The sequence below is a fragment of the Pimephales promelas genome, chromosome 13 (assembly GCF_988280905.1).
Source record: "Pimephales promelas chromosome 13, fPimPro1.hap1.1, whole genome shotgun sequence".
In the NCBI taxonomy this organism is placed as follows: domain Eukaryota; kingdom Metazoa; phylum Chordata; class Actinopteri; order Cypriniformes; family Leuciscidae; genus Pimephales; species Pimephales promelas.
The window spans coordinates 18,186,459-18,202,479 of NC_142781.1; the positions used below are offsets into that span (position 1 = coordinate 18,186,459).

General features: G+C 36.2%; 2 protein-coding genes across 2 annotated transcripts; both read left to right on the forward strand.

Annotated features, from left to right (window-relative positions):
- Positions 1-857: 857 nt before the first annotated feature.
- Positions 858-11,657, forward strand: rd3l (RD3 like). Its single transcript, XM_039692073.2, has 4 exons — positions 858-1,075; positions 8,556-8,599; positions 9,624-9,902; positions 10,182-11,657. Exons 2-4 carry the CDS (start codon positions 8,556-8,558, stop codon positions 10,546-10,548), a joined length of 690 nt encoding a protein of 229 aa, XP_039548007.1. The 5' UTR covers positions 858-1,075; the 3' UTR covers positions 10,549-11,657.
- Positions 11,658-13,880: 2,223 nt separating this feature from the next.
- On the forward strand, positions 13,881-15,581 carry atp5mj (ATP synthase membrane subunit j). Its single transcript, XM_039691998.2, has 4 exons — positions 13,881-14,013; positions 14,626-14,749; positions 15,255-15,278; positions 15,450-15,581. Exons 2-4 carry the CDS (start codon positions 14,626-14,628, stop codon positions 15,461-15,463), a joined length of 162 nt encoding a protein of 53 aa, XP_039547932.1. The 5' UTR covers positions 13,881-14,013; the 3' UTR covers positions 15,464-15,581.
- Positions 15,582-16,021: the final 440 nt, after the last annotated feature.

The window sequence follows — 16,021 nt, forward strand, 5'->3', positions numbered from 1 at the left end:
CTGAATGCGAAAATAAATGTTCTTAAATGTACTTTTCATGTTTCACGGTGCATCTTTCACCTTAAAATATGGTCTTAACCAATGATGCCAATGACATTAAATCGATTTTTTTCCATCCAATTTCTGAGAAAAAAAAGAGTTGTTATAGCCATTGAGTATATTCAAAAGACAAAATTTAGAAGTGCAAATTATCAAATCTAAATTTAATCATGTATTAACAAATATTAGCCCAGAAAACATGTTCAAACTTTTATTTTACATAAACTAGTAACAGTTGTCACATAAGCTTAGCTTTTATTTAGTCTAAAATAACCATAGATAATAACTCAAAAAATGAGTCTTTAAATTTTTTTTTTTTAAAAGTACCGTATACGTTAAGTCATATACTTAAATGAAACTTGTTGACTTTGTAAATAAAAAATAATTTATTAAAATATATGAAATAATTTGGGGGGGATAATTTACAAATACTAAATTTACAATTACTAAAACTAACGAAAAAAATAAATAATTAAATATCAAAATAAAAGCTAATTTTAAATATGAATAAATAATATAATGCTAATAGTATCCCTATATAAATAATACTAAACTAAAAATGATGAGAATTGTTTATTTTGTCTCTTTTCTATAATAGTAAAAATATGTTTATACTATTTTTATAATAGGCTATTCATATAATGTTGGATTTTGGCCTATATATGCATTCTCTTATATATTGCTATACAGTTTCCCTGTATGGACGTCCTAATTCGGGTCAGCCCGGGGAAGGTGCAACATTTCAGCCATGCACATTTAGACAACGCTAACAGGAAGTGCAGAAAACATTTGCGTAGCCTCAGGAAGTGTAAAAATTGACCTGTCAGTGATGTTTGTTGTGTTACAGTACATATATGAATAATGAATGCAGATTGGAGATGACTCTTTTGAATTAGGACGCTACCCATCTGTCAGCTGGCACTGCTAGGTGCCCAGTGTACCTGACTATTGTCCAAATGCTACAGTTTCGCTCCAGGAACAGGTGGGACGAACTTGGAAAACAGCGGGATCTGTATCTGCTCAAAATATGTTATAGGTAGGTACACACACACACACACACACACACACCATTTCATCCCATCTAACAGCAAATAGTTTGAAGTTTGAATAGTTTGAATTTCATGCTTCAAAACTTGCCTTGGGTAAATCAGTCCAGGCTTCGTGTTTTCAACAGTAAGACAGTTAATTCAGTGTGGCAGTCTGAGTAAAATTATTTGGAAAATATGTGCCCTGTGTCAGCATGTGACCCAGTGCCAATGGGAATTATGTCAGTATACAAGGGAACAAAACAAGAGTTCCTGCACTGTTCAACAGTGCGACATACAGATGAATAAACCTGTATTTTTGGGTTGGAGATAAAAAAAAATGCTGTCATATTTAATCATGAGTTTATTAATACAATTTAATATTTGAATTTATTTGGAGACGGTAACTGTAAAGGACCAATAAATTTCTTAAAGATCCTTTATATCACTTCACAATTGACTGGAACACAACCATATGTGTTTTCTTTGACACAATCATTTATCAAGCACCACGTGAATCTTATATCAAACATAGTAACCTACTTCTTTCACTACATTTCATATGACGATGGTATGTCCAAATATGTCATAGGTAGGCCTATAAACTCACACAGACAGTCACTAATGTAATGGATTTTTGAGACAAGAGACTTTATCTTAAAATTCAAATTAATTCTTAAAATTGTATCGTTTTTATCATGTGTCTTGTAAGCGTCGTTCTGATTTATGTGCCATCAATGCGCGAGCTCGCCTCGCCCTCTGCTGGTGACAGTGAGAACTGCGGTGTCGTTTCAGAGAAACGGTAGGGTGTGTCAATATTATGAAGCTGCAGACTCGGAGCCTGCATCTACAGTCCCCCACCGAGAGTCCCGCATTCTCAGACTACTCGGGTGTGTTGGCAAAGTATTGTGGAGGGACAGTAGGGAATTGCCTGACAGTGGGTGTGGTCAGCATCCGAAGAGCCGGGAATAATTGAGTGTGATCGCAAAAACAGGATATTATTGCGTGCTCTTTGTCCGTAAGCCCATCAGATAATGCGCTGTGATCAGTAAAGATGGTTGGCTACTTATACGTTTGTCCATTTAATATATTCAAAGCTAGACTGAAATTGAAGTTATTTACTGTTTCTGTTATTTCTGGTCCTTTTCCCACCTCAAATATCTAAACATTTTTAAATCAAGACATTTACTATACAAACAAGATAATATAAGAAATGAAGTTTTGTTTGCTGATAAATTAGTCAAAAATGAAATGAGAATGCTTAAAACAAGAAAGAAAATCTGTCAATGGAGTAAGAAAAATTACATTTTCTAAATAGCTGGCGTGTCCCACATTAATACAGAACTCTTTGATGTGGAAACATGGTCAGTCAGTGTCAGTACTAGTAAAAGGATGTCAGGAGCCATTTATAAACATGACCTCCAACTCAGTGCTGCTCCAAATGCACCTTCTCTTTCAGAAGAAAATCTTCTTCATTAATCTGAGAAACGCTGAAGCAAAGAGATTAAAAAAGGTCTCAGTGAAATGGCTAATAATGAGAAATCTAAATGTAGTCTGGCCTTCATTTCTAAAACCTTTCAAAATATAATAAGGAGAAAAGGCCACATTACGTTCAACAGTTTACTTTCAGAGAATTTACCAAATGGCAAATTAAAATTCTGGAAATTCCATTTGGCCTTTGAAGCTAATATGCAATAAGCTAATTATTGGACTGTCACCAAAGGGCCTCTCTCGACAGGCTGCTGCAGTTGCCGCAGGACAGCCAATAGGCACGCAAGCCGCCTTGCCTATGTCTGCACGCTGCCATAACGCGTTTTACTTTTATTGAAAATTAAGGATAATTTTTGGCCTTAATATCTCTTGGAAAAGAGGTTTTCCCCTAGCGTAAGATTGTACTCGTTCCCACTTCTAGAGAGAATCGAGGTTATGTTACCCGAGTATGTTTTCTGGCGTGCTCTGTGGTACCCTTTCTTTACTTTCTATGGTGGTACCTGATGTAAGATACGTGATCAGCACGAACACAAATAATCTTATCGCGCTGAAATCTTGACAGATTTACAAACGGTTTGGTTTCTTCCAAACGTTATTAATGTGGCTATATAATTCTGGGTGACACTTATTATTTATAGGTATGCCGTGTCATAACTACATCCCCTTTATAACAAACCAAACCATTTGAAAATCGGTAGAAAATTGAGGAAGTTATGGTTATTTAAAAGTACACGCACCATTGAAACACAATGTGAGCGAGCTGCCTGTGACAAGATGGCCGTCAGGTGCGGACCAGCTCCATTGGCCAGCAGCGCGGAGGAGAAATCTAGCCTTTATTATGGATATCTATGGCTGAGAGTACATTGGGTGTACACTCCTTGTTGTGCATTGTGGGTGTACTTGCATCCACTTTCAGACACCACTACAAATAGCTGTCCCGTCAAGTATAGTGCCCTATTTAAGGAGGCGATTTCAGACACAGTGTCATTTGCTTCTTGTTACTTTTAGCTGTAGCGTACATAACAGCTCGTTATGCTGCTTGATATTGCGAACTGGTATTTCTTACCAAATTATTTTAATGTGGTGTCTTAATTAAACACGCTGGTGTTTTCACGGAAGTCTTTCACATTCACACAAAACATCTTTTCTTCCGTGTTTAAAAATAAGGTGGGTAGAACACTGTGTGTGTGTGTATTCTGGGATATGGAGTCTGAGGTAGTCATATTTAAATGCTGAGGTGCATGCTGGGAATTAGTTCACTGACCTGACAGTAAGTAAAAAAATAAATAAAGCATAGTTATTTTATTTCCACGTCTCAACAATCTCTAGACCTTTCCTTCACCTTACTCACACTCAGTGACAGTGGGATCGGATGGCCTTGAGGTGCTTGCCTGTCTGTTGTGGACTCGCTGTACCTGAGCAAAGGTCAACTGTGCCCTCATGAACACAAACTTCTAAAGGCCAGACATGACTGACCAATGTCTGTTTGTCAAATACACCTCATGACAGGGTGAAAAAGCAAACAGTGCCCAAAACCATTTAAAAAGCAAAGTCAGAAAAAAAAAACCCTGATGTACTGTATTTAACATTCGTCTGTAAATGTAAAACACCTCACAAATGACTGTACAACATGAGAGCAAACATTTCTGTTGGTTCAGAACTACTTTTGACCATGAAGGGGCAAGAGAAAAGTGCTTGAGACAACATGGCAAATGCAGAGGCAGGTTTTTGAAAAATTGTTGGGAATAATGGTTAGTAATCATAAAAGAGCCAGCGGAGGAAATGTCAGAGATAAAGCTTTTAATGCACACTCTTACCTCTCTGTTCACCTGAGGACATGCTGCTGTCAGTCAGTAAGACAGACAGGCGGACAGGCCTAATGGGTTCGCTCTTTCTCATTCATGCACACATACACTCCCCTTGGCTCCCTTTGTCTGAACAGACTGTTGCCCATTCCAACTGCAATAAGAATAGATTTTATTTTTTTGTGTTTTTTTTTTTTTTTCAAGGGGCATGCAAATAAAATAGAGGTTGAACACCGAAAACTGAACTGAAGCACTTTAGAAGACCAGTAGAAGTGAAAATAGGTTATTAAGAATGAAGAAATGTCATTTTACTACCAAATATCACATGTTCCTTCATTGTGTCCTTACTTTGATCCAAATGTATTCAAACAGACGTGATTTCATGAGATCAATGCAACTAATATCCATTTAACTAACAAAAGCAAGGTCCTTCATGACATTATCCTCCTGGAAGTGACATCATTTTGGCACAGCACAAACATCAGTAAGCAAGCAATGGATTTGATTAAGTCTGTGATGTTTTGTGGTATTAATTGGTTTGTCTCTCTCTCTCTCTCTCTCTCTCTCTCTCTAAAACAATCAATCTGTTTGATTAAATAAAACTTTCATTAACTGATGCTATAGAGATGGAGGCAGGTCATAGAGGTGGAAGAAGGAAGTTTTGATGATACAGTTATATTCAATCAGTCAAATACAGTATCTTGGCTCTTAGAGTGATAGACTTGTGGACAGTGGATGATGGTTTAAAACAGAAGTCAATCAATGTCTCAACACAGATTAGATTGAGATGAAAGAAGAGACTCAGCCAAGATGTTTTTTTAGCCAATAAAAGAGCAAAGAAACCTCTTATGCTCACCAAGACTGCATTTATTTGTTTAAATCAGTAAAATTAAAAATATGATTCACATTTAAAATAGCTGTTTCCTATTTGAATATATATTGTAACACTTTACAATAAGGTTGGTTAATGAACTAATAATGAACTGCACTTCTACAGCATTTATTCATCTTAGTTAATGCTAATTTCAACATTTACTAATACTTTGTTGAAATCTTGTTAACATTAGTTAATGTACTGTGAACTAATATGAACAAACAATGAACAGCTGCATTTTTATTAACTAACATTACCAAACCTGAACAAATACAGTAACAAATGTATTGCTCATGGTTAGTTAATGTTAGTTAATACTGATGTTAATAATGAACCTTATTGTAAAGTGTTACCGAATATATTTTAAAATGTCATTTATTCCGGTGATGGCAAAGCTGAATTTTTAGTATCATCACTCCAGTCTTCAGTGTCACATGATCCTTATGAAATGTGCTGATTTGCTTCTATATATATATATATATATATATATATATATCAATTATCATCCAGGTTAATTTGTTAGAACGAATGTTTTTAGATATAGTGTAAAATATAAAGCAACAAAGCACATGTGTTAGCATGCACACTGCCCTCTGGTGTATGTATGTGTGCACACCAGCCATGTCCCAAATCATCACTATCACAGGCTTCCCTGCCAGTGGCAATGACATCACCCACCTTAGAACACAGACTGACACTCACAATTAGCCTCTTTCTGTGTGGGTGTGACAGCAGGACTGCTACATTCACCCCGTCTGACGACTTGAGACTGACCGCAACGACGGCCTGAATCTCCTCTGGGAACAGAGGGTTTTTAGTGAGGGCAGTGAAAGGTCCTGTGCCATTTCCAGAGGATTTCTTTCTCTCTTCATACAAAAGGTACACAGCTCACAATTAAAGATGGGAATTGGTCAAACGGTGCTGAATAAATGTCTGGAATTAGTTTTGTGTTTTAAAGCTCATCTGGAGCAGGTATCTAAAAACTATTCCAAAACTTAAAAAGCTGAAATATAGTCCCAAGTGTTCAGTAGACAGATGAAAAAAGTGAACTATAGCACGAATGTGAGTCCTTAAGCCCCCTGAAAATAATACAGCATGGCATGGTTGACAGAAATAATTGGACATCAGATGATGTAATGTCTGAAGGTCTAGTCTGCAATAGACGAAAAACTCGACAATGATCTGATATGAAGTGTTTTACCGCCATGGTCTATCTTTATACTTAAGCTGTGAGGGAGAGCTACAAATTGCACTGCAGCTCACACATGTACACATCTTTTACATTTTGGGAGTGGGAATGGAAAAATAACACTGACAACACAATATGCAGCAATGCAGGATGACCTTAAGAATATATTTTACAGCCAGTGTTCTCTTCCATATTCCCATGCAAATATTATATAAATAGAATAAATATTACATAAATAGAATATGTATCTATATATCTATATATATATATATTACGTATAATTTTTTTATTAATAATTGCTGACATACATATTATTATTATTGATGATGATGATGATGATTATGATCATTTCTCTTTTACATTCCCCTGCATAAAATGAAATGAAAAATGAAATTAAAAAATTAAGTAACTTGGTTGGTAAGTTAAACTTTGAAATTTTTCCTTGAATTTTTGCCTTAAAGGTTGGCTTAAATTTTTAAATTGATTGAACTGGAAAAAGTGAGTAAATACAATGAAGGAGATTCATTTAATCATCAAAAACTCAAAATAATAAGTTATCTGAACTAAATAAATTAAGTTGATTTGACAAAAGAAAAAAATGTTGTGATAACAAATCTTGAAAATATTTTTTTACAGTGTGTCAGAAAATTTTGTCCTAACACTAAACCGAATCCTACCCAACCCATAGGTTATCCATAAAACATGTTATCAGAGTAAAATGATAGGTGAATAACAAGAAGCACCTAACCCTGGTTGGTTGCAAGCCAAACTTCACATAAACTCTAAACATGTCCCTCAAATCTGACTGGATTGGAATGTTTCTCCAGGTTCAACAAAGATGTTGATCCAGGAACATGCAGTACTTGGTAAAATCATGGTCACCCTGTCAGTCATGGTGCTTATGTTTCTGCGATTATTGTTGTCAATACTTTGGTATTAATCTAAATGCGATCATGGCATATGCACAGGGCAGTTGGTGTAGCCAGCAGTGGTGCTTTACCCTGACCTGACCCAGAACCAGAACCAGGAGCTGGGCTGTGATTATGAGTCTCAGAAGACCATCCAGCCTGCAGCCTTCCCAGAGGCCTCCATATGGACACCAACTGCAATCTGTGAGGACCGCTTATGCACAAATGCTTTTCATCCACATAAGTGTGGACATACAGTACCATGGTCATACGAAATAGTGATGAAGGTTAGTATGCTTGATTTATTTGTCTCATTGTGTCAAAGAAAAGACATATGTTATGTTCCAGTCAAATGTGAAGTGATATGAAGGATCTCTAAGAAACTTGTTGGTTCTTTTACAGTTACCGTCTCCATAAATCCATGTTTATTTATATAAACTCATGATTAAATATGACAGAATTGTTATCTTCCACCCAAAAATACACGTTTATTCATCTGTATGTCGCATTGTTGAACAGTCCAGGAACTCTTGTTTTGTTCCCTTGTATACTGACATAATTCCCATTGGCACTGGGTCACATTACATGCTGACACAGGGCACATTTTTTCCAGATAATTTTACTCAGACTGCCACACTGAATTAACTGTCTTACTGTTGAAAACACGAAGCCTGGACTGATTTACCCAAGGCAAGTTTTGAGGCATGAAATTCAGGCTGCAATTCAAGATCTTATTGAATGATGGGAAGCAGGATGCACACTTCAAACTATTTGCTGTTATATGAGCTGAAATGGTGTGTGTGTGTGATTGTGTGTGTGAGTGTCAGAGTGGGCTGGGTTATCAGAGCAGAGAGACAGAAGGCAGTTTACGGTGGGCAGGAGAGAGAGTCACTCTCTTCATCTCAACTTTGCCCGCCGCAGTCGTCCACACACTGCTGCATGTCTCTCTCTCTCTCTCTCTCTCTCCCTCTCTCTCTCTCTCTCTCTCTCTCTCTCTCTCTCTCTTCTTTCTGTCTTTGCTTTTCTCCTGATTTTGCTTGTCTAACATTCTTCTTGTTCAAGCGCCTTATTTTAGTTTCTCTTACACTCTTCAGGTTGCTCTTCTCCTTATTATCTATCTATATTTCCCCACTTTTGTCATCCTCTAATTTTATATCTGAAAGTCTGGTTTAATTAACTGTCCATATTTTATTTACATAACCTGGTGCAATTTGATGGTATCAGATGGAGTCAAGGCATCATGGACCTCAACCTCTAAGACCCACAAGGTAAAAATATCAGTTTAAATGTAATTTATTGTAATTTCCATTCTTTTCTTCACCTTTACCCATATCCTCTGTGGTGAATCCTTTGGTGGTTATCATCCTTTCCTGTAATTTCTATTCCATCCATCACCTCTCTGTCGGTCTCCTCCTGTTTCAGTTGTCAACTTTACAATGTTGCCCTGATTTTGTCCTTTGTACCTGTCCAGTCGATTCATATCTATCTTCACAACAGTTCAATTGTCTTTGTATCTGTCTATGTTTATTCCAAGTTTGTCTTTTCACATCTTTTTTTAGGTCAAGCACCCTGCTGTTTTGGAACATTTTAGTTCATTTAAGCTGTTTATTAACTGGTCCAAGCTGATTAACTGGTTCAAGCTGGTGATTAGCTGGTCATTAGCTGGTAGACTTTGGACCACCAACAAACCAGCTACAGTTGGTAATGCTAACCTTACCTTTTTCACCTTACTTTTAATGAACAGCTTGATGAACCAGCCATCTTCCAAAACACAACAAGCAACGTAGGCTATGACCGCTTAGTTTTTTCAAATGGGCATATAGTTTGAAATTTACCTGGAAAAATAAAGAGCATTAGCACTACGCTAAATTGATGTGCATTTTAAGCCTGACCGTCAAATATGCTAGCTTGTTTTTAGCATGGCTTTATAAACTGCCATTCCTTTCTCAACCTGACTCAGTTGTTTATCACTGATAATGATGTGTAATTATGTAAATAAGCAATGTTGTGTTGGTCGACAAAAAAATAACAAGATAAACAAACTAAAATGACTGTTCTGCTGATGTTGTTAACATTAGCTTGATGGAGAGCACTGTATGTTGAATTAAAGTGCCAGTTGAGGTTGTGGGTTACAGAGCTTGATGTGATACGGTGTGAAAGACTGTCCACTGAAGACCAAGCACTTTATGAACAGTCACATCTCATTTGCAGAGGATGATCATAGGAGAAAGCCACTTTGATATACAGCATTTTATCAGCAGCATTCTTTCTTATTGCTCCTACGGTTTACAGCCAAGCCATGCCTTTAGGTTGGCGTCACACAAATGGATGTGTGACACATGGAGGCTCAGGTCGGATGTTGCTGCATGAGATGCTTTGGCAGCTGGAGCAAAGAGCACTTCAGGTTCAAGAACAGGAGTTCCAGTACTGCATCTCCCGTGGCATCATGGGATACCGTCACGCCCCAGCATACCCAAGCCTGCTTGCCCTTATCCCTGCTTCTGAACACCGCCAGCTAGAGCGCCTCTGTGGTCGCATCCCACCCTCACACACTGCCATTGTACTTTCCAGGTAACTCACTTTCGCCTTCCATGTTGGCTTCCATTTCTTTGTATTTTTTCAGCCATTTTTCTAAAAAGCTTCTTCAAATGTTCTTAAAAAACGAAAAAAATGTAGAATTTTGCATTTGCCACTTCACAAGTTTGTGTTTGTGCATTCCAGACAGATGTGTATAGGAATTCATGCTGTTTGTCCAAATATCAACACTGATGTGATTACAGTGCTTGTGTGATAATATATAAAAATTGCACCTATAATATTTTACTAAACGTTTTATTGTTGTCCATCAAGGCTCCATGATCTTTTGGCCAACAATGACATCCCTCCCTGGGAACTGGTGGGTGTCTTCAAGCAAGTTCTCAGGGACTTCCTGAGGAGACAGGAAGACGCCATGCAGCGACGTCCAGTCCCTTCAGCTCCACCAAATATTCTCTCTGCTCCCAATCCACCTATAGAGAGTAATGATAGAAATCACATGGCTGGAAATGCATCTAATTCTTTGTCAGAGGAGTCAGGGAATCACAGGGAGGAAATTCCTACCATTTCTAGTTATGTGGATAAACATTTGCGTGCTGCTTGCCCCTACTCTATCCGCAGAGATTGGAGTTTGCCCTTTTGCCACCCGTTTGCTTATGAGGCCTACAGCACCACATTGTGAGACACCTAATGGTAGATCCATCCAACACATCCAACAATCTCATGGCAAAAGAGTGGAGTTTATGTTGTAGAACAAAACATCATCAAGTTATCATAAAACAGTCTTTATTTTACTCATAAACTGAAAAACCCCATTTTAAAACTCCATAGGAAAATCTTGGGCTTTGACCTGGTGTCTTTTCTTTTACCACTCTTTTCATAACTATTACAAGTTTTAGTAAAGTGGTGGCTAATTCGTAACAATTTGGACATTCTCATTCATCCATTTTTGTACGATTTACAGCCCATTGACTGTTAGGATTGGGGTGGACCTTCAAGCTTACTTCTTTTCCTAAATATCATACGAATCACATTGAACAAATTCATGCGAAATCGCCAACTAAATAAAATATTTTAGTTTTCTCATGAGATCGATTTAAAAATCTAGATGACTCCCTTTTCTCCCAAAATTAAAAATTATGTCATTAATGACTCACCCTAATGTCGTTCCAAGCCCGTCAGAACACAGTTTAATATATTTTAGATTTAGTCCGAGAGCTTTGTGTCCCTCCATTGAAAATGTGTACGGTATACTGTCTTTGTCCAGAAAGGAAATAAAGAAATCATCAAAGTAGTCCAACACACCAGTTAGAATGTTTTGAAGCATCGAAAATACATTTTGGTCCAAAAAAAAACAAAAACATTGTATTATCTTCCGGTTCTGCATTCACGAGTCCAGTGACGTTGCGACGTAAGACAATGCTGACGTGTTCTAGTTACTGGTTACCAGATACATGTCAGCAGCGTCTTACGTCACCAGCGTCACTGCGGACAGAACCGGAAGAGAATACAATGTTGAATAAAGTCGTAGTTTTTGCTATTTTTGAACCAAAATGTATTTTCGATGCTTCAAAACAATCTAACTAACCCCCTGATGTCACATGGACTACATTGATGATGTCTTTATTTCCTTTCTGGACAAGGACTACATACATTTTCAATGGAGGGACACAAATCTCTCGGACTAAATCAAAAATATTTTAAAGGGATACTCCACTTTTTTTTGGAAATAGGCTCATTTTACAAGTCCCTCAGAGTTAAATAGTTGAGTTTTAACATTTTTGAATCCATTTAGCCGATTTTCTGATATTTAGAAGAATATATCAACTTGACAGTTTCTGGTCTCATTGACTTCCATAGTAGGAAAAAATATATACTATGGTAGTCAATGAGACCAGAAACTATCTGGTTGATATTCTTCTAAATATCAGAAAATCGGCTGAATGGATTCGAAAACGGTAAAACTCTGTTTATCTGTTTAACCCATGTTAAAAAACTGTTTGTCTCTGGGGGAGTTGTAAAATGAGCCTATTTCCAAAAAAAGTGGAGTATCCCTTTAAGCCGTGTTCCGAAGATGAACGGAGGTGTTATTAGACTGATTAAAAGTGATTAACAAGATGATGTGGTGTGATGTTTAAACTTGGAAGGTGAACCATATACTTTTTGTAATTGATCAATATGGATAAAAAGTAGCTACTTTTCAATTTAAAACTTTTTAAAAACTTTTAAAAAATCACCAACATCAATCATCATAATAATAATTCCTAAAAATAAATAATTATAAATAATGTTTTATTATTGTTTTTTATTGTTATTAATAATGTGTTTGTATGGACTACTTTTCATATACTTTTGTGGTATTTTTTGGGGAACTGTTTAACGGCCTCTGGTCACTATGAACTCTGTATGAACTGCACAATAATTGTTCAAAAAACTTCACTTTCGTGTTTAATGGACAAAAAAAACATAAAAATACCAGCATACAGTGTAAGACTTTACTGTCACAATAATGACAGAATTTCTCCCTGATCCTTTAATATTATTAGAACTATTCCTTTAAAGCTATTGTCTCACTTTAGAATTGCTTTTGGATTTGTGTCCATTTGTTTTTCTAATTCAAATTACATTTTTTCTTTGTGCGTCCGCTTTCCAGGTTCCATATAATGACTGATCAAACTGAAAGTAGCACACACAATACACCCAGAGCAGTCAACCCAGATATCCAGACTAATCTGTGATTTTTTTCAGAGTTATATTTCTGGATTACAGAGCAGAGATTAGCCTGAGGGGAGAGGACTGCACCACTGTTTTGCGCATCAGTGGTCCTGCTTCCTGCATGTACTCATGAACTACCGCACACTCTCACCTCTCCCAAGCATTTTACATCAGATACACTCTAATATTCTCTGCTTGTTGATTTATCATGTAGTGACAGAACTGGGTTTTGCATAGCATGGACTGAATGTGGCAAAGTACAGGTTTGATAGTTGTCGACAGTGAGAGGGTTGATCATAAAGCTTCCATCTTAGCAGTGTTATTTACTCTTGACTGCTGAATAACTGTTGGGCCAAACAAAGTGAAGTTCTCTGAATGGAGTCTGTGATCATCAACACAATAGCTTGCAGATGCGATCCCTATATTGTCTTTAAGCACATTTTTCTCTGCTAATGATTTTGTTGTTGTTGTGTCTGTCCATTGCTGTTAAAATGTCTTCACAATTAAATTTTACTCAATCAATCAATCAATCAATCAATCAATCAATCTATCTATCTATCTATCTATCTATCTATCTATCTATCTATCTATCTATCTATCTATCTATCTATCTATCTATCTATCTATCTATCTATCTATTTAATTAATTAATTAATTAATTAATTTCTGATCTGTACTTCAATTCTGTCAGGATATCAGCATGCAGGATTGGCTCCCTGCACACCCATGTAGCCTAGCATGGATGAGAGATGAGAGCAAGGAGAGCATGCTAACCCCCTTCAGGGTACACAGAACAGAACCAGCATGAATGTATTGGAGATTATCATTAATTACAGTTTTTCTCACATTACTATTTACATTTGCACAACAGTTAATGCAGTTCTCAAAACAATTAGTACAAACTGCAAAATCCAGTTAATAACCTGCAAAAGCGTGTCACTTGCTCAAAATGGATAGCTCAGAGTCATTCCTCAAAAGCAAACGTATTCATGTCAATAAAAGTGTCAGTGTCATCAAGATGAAAAGTCCTGACACCATTGTTTATGAACAAGATAGTCAAATGGCTTTATGCTGTTCTTTTTTTTTTTTATCAGAGAAATACACACTAATGAAATACACAATAATTTAGATAGGCTACACTATTTCATTTTCTGATTTATTTGTGGACTTTCAAAACAAAGAGATCATGTGGTCTAAAAATATTTTGTAACATCTACCATTTTATAGCATCTAATTAAAAATAAATGTATTTTATCTAAAAAGGTCGAACAAGTGTTACAAAAATATAGTCGTCAAATGCAGACTTTTATTTTGATTCCGGGGCTTTTAATTACAAAGCGGAAACCTACAGAGATCTTCCGCTACATCGCTTGAGCTATCACTGCTGAACAGTGACCTTCTCCGTGTGGTCCAGTGCACTTAAATATTAGAGGTGAGTCCATTTGCTGATAAGAAATGCTATAAGATTTCACTGTGCATGGTGTAAATAATCCCTGACCATTTCAAGAAGATTCACTGTCGTTTAAACCATTACTTTTTTCGTTTATTGGACCGTGTATGACCAGGCCTTTCTGAGTGCCTTTAATGCATCAACATCGGCAATCAAGGATCTCCGCAAACTTGATATCTGAATGGCACACATGAATCGAGGCAAATGTTTTATAGTCTCAAATTTGTCCCAGTAATGGACTGTGACACGTCTTGTTCTTTTCGCTATTCAAGTTAACTTCATATTGAATTGAGCTCGCCATGAACTCGCCTTATTCATGCAGTGATAAACCGAGAATGTTTTTGCTCTTTTTGTACTTAAAATTCTCAGTGTTTTATTTATTTATTTATTTATTTTAATTGGCCTTATTGGGCTTATGTCCTTGAAAGTACTGTTTGTGTCCTGTTACTCCGTTGGTTATTTGTTTATAACACGTAATTCGAATGGCACATATTATTACATATTACATTTGCACATTAAAACATATGTTTGGTCATCGTGCATATTGAAGCCTTCTAGACAAATGTTCATGCATCTGTATGTTTTGATCACTAGATGGCAGGTGGTGCATTCGCTGGCTGGTGGTCTAAGATGGGACCCTATTACACCAAGGCCTACCAGGAGATGTGGGTTGGTGTAGGAATCATGACTTTCATGTACTACAAACTTTCATATGGAGGTGAGAGTTCAAGTTTATTGAAGAGCTCTTCAGTATTGTATGCACGCATCTATGGTTACATGAAGAACTTTTACATCCTTAGTTCCATTCAACAAAATATAAGTTATTTAGATTTTTAAAAATGTTATTCACAATCACATACTTTTATCAGTTATTTTAATGGACAAACCATAAGGGTTAAATAAATGGCATCACTCTGAAAACACCTTTATTTTTAAGACTGTACTGTCAACATGGCGTGAACCTGTATTTATTTTGGTACACAATATAATTATGTGCTATGTAAACATTATTTATCCCATAATGTATAATAATAATATGGAACCATCATATGAATAATTGGTTGTGATTATATGATGAACTAGGCCCATGTAGACCCATGTTCACTTTGTTACACAATATATTCAGAAACTAAATTTCTTGTGAAGTTTCTTTTGTACAAGGCAAAACATTGCTTGCAAAAGTTCTTGTTTAAATTATTAATACTAGCATTGCTGTTTTGCAGGAAAGAAGAAAGCAGTGCAGTCAAGTAAGTATTAACTGTATTAAAGTAATACAATTTTGGTAAAACATGAAACAGTTCACAAGTTTCTCAAATATTGTAATAGTTTTAACTTTAAAAAAAAATGGAAAAGGGCCTTATTTGTGGGGGCATATGTTGAAACTTTGGGGATCTGGCATGACTTTCTTTTTCTCACAGAGCCCGCCCACTGATTGGATCACTGGAGTGTCATTCCCCATGTCTTCTCTGTAAATCGTCCCCCGAAGAACTTTACCTGAATATATGTATTTTGTTTTTTGGAAACAATAAAATTATTGATTTGGATCACAATATGGACTCACTGCCTTGTTGTCTTTCACTCTGTCTTGCAGGAAATTCATATTGCCAAACATGAAACTGTTTGACTGTTAACTTATGAAATTAAACTATTTTAAAAAGTCCTGCCAAATGTTTTTTTTTTTTTTTTTTTTTTTTTAAATGGCTTCAGTCCTTGAAAAACATTTGGTTGTTTGGGCAGAGACAAATCAAGTCTGTTCATTGAGCTGATGTTAAATTCCTCTTGAAAATGCTTATTGACAATATGTTGCATGTAAAGTTTTATTGTTTTTGTTAGCAGTTTAGATTAAAATCATATTTGATGTCATGTTTTGTAGTTCATGTTATTGATCAGTAGTGGGTGTTAGAGGACTTCTAAAAAAAAATTTGTATCTAAATAACAAATGTGAATTTCTCAATTGTTTGTAAAACTCTAAACATACCATTTAAAATTA

What these genes read in the sequence shown, in the direction of transcription:
- atp5mj (XM_039691998.2), top strand. Translation starts at nt 14,626, where the DNA reads ATGGCAGGTGGTGCATTCGCTGGCTGGTGGTCTAAGATGGGACCCTAT. An exon ending in CTACAAACTTTCATATGGAG is followed by an intron (nt 14,750 to 15,254) that starts GTGAGAGTTCAA and finishes GCTGTTTTGCAG; the next exon opens with GAAAGAAGAAAGCAGTGCAG.
- rd3l (XM_039692073.2), top strand. Translation starts at nt 8,556, where the DNA reads ATGGAGTCAAGGCATCATGGACCTCAACCTCTAAGACCCACAAG. An exon ending in CAACCTCTAAGACCCACAAG is followed by an intron (nt 8,600 to 9,623) that starts GTAAAAATATCA and finishes TACGGTTTACAG; the next exon opens with CCAAGCCATGCCTTTAGGTT. An exon ending in ACTGCCATTGTACTTTCCAG is followed by an intron (nt 9,903 to 10,181) that starts GTAACTCACTTT and finishes TTGTCCATCAAG; the next exon opens with GCTCCATGATCTTTTGGCCA.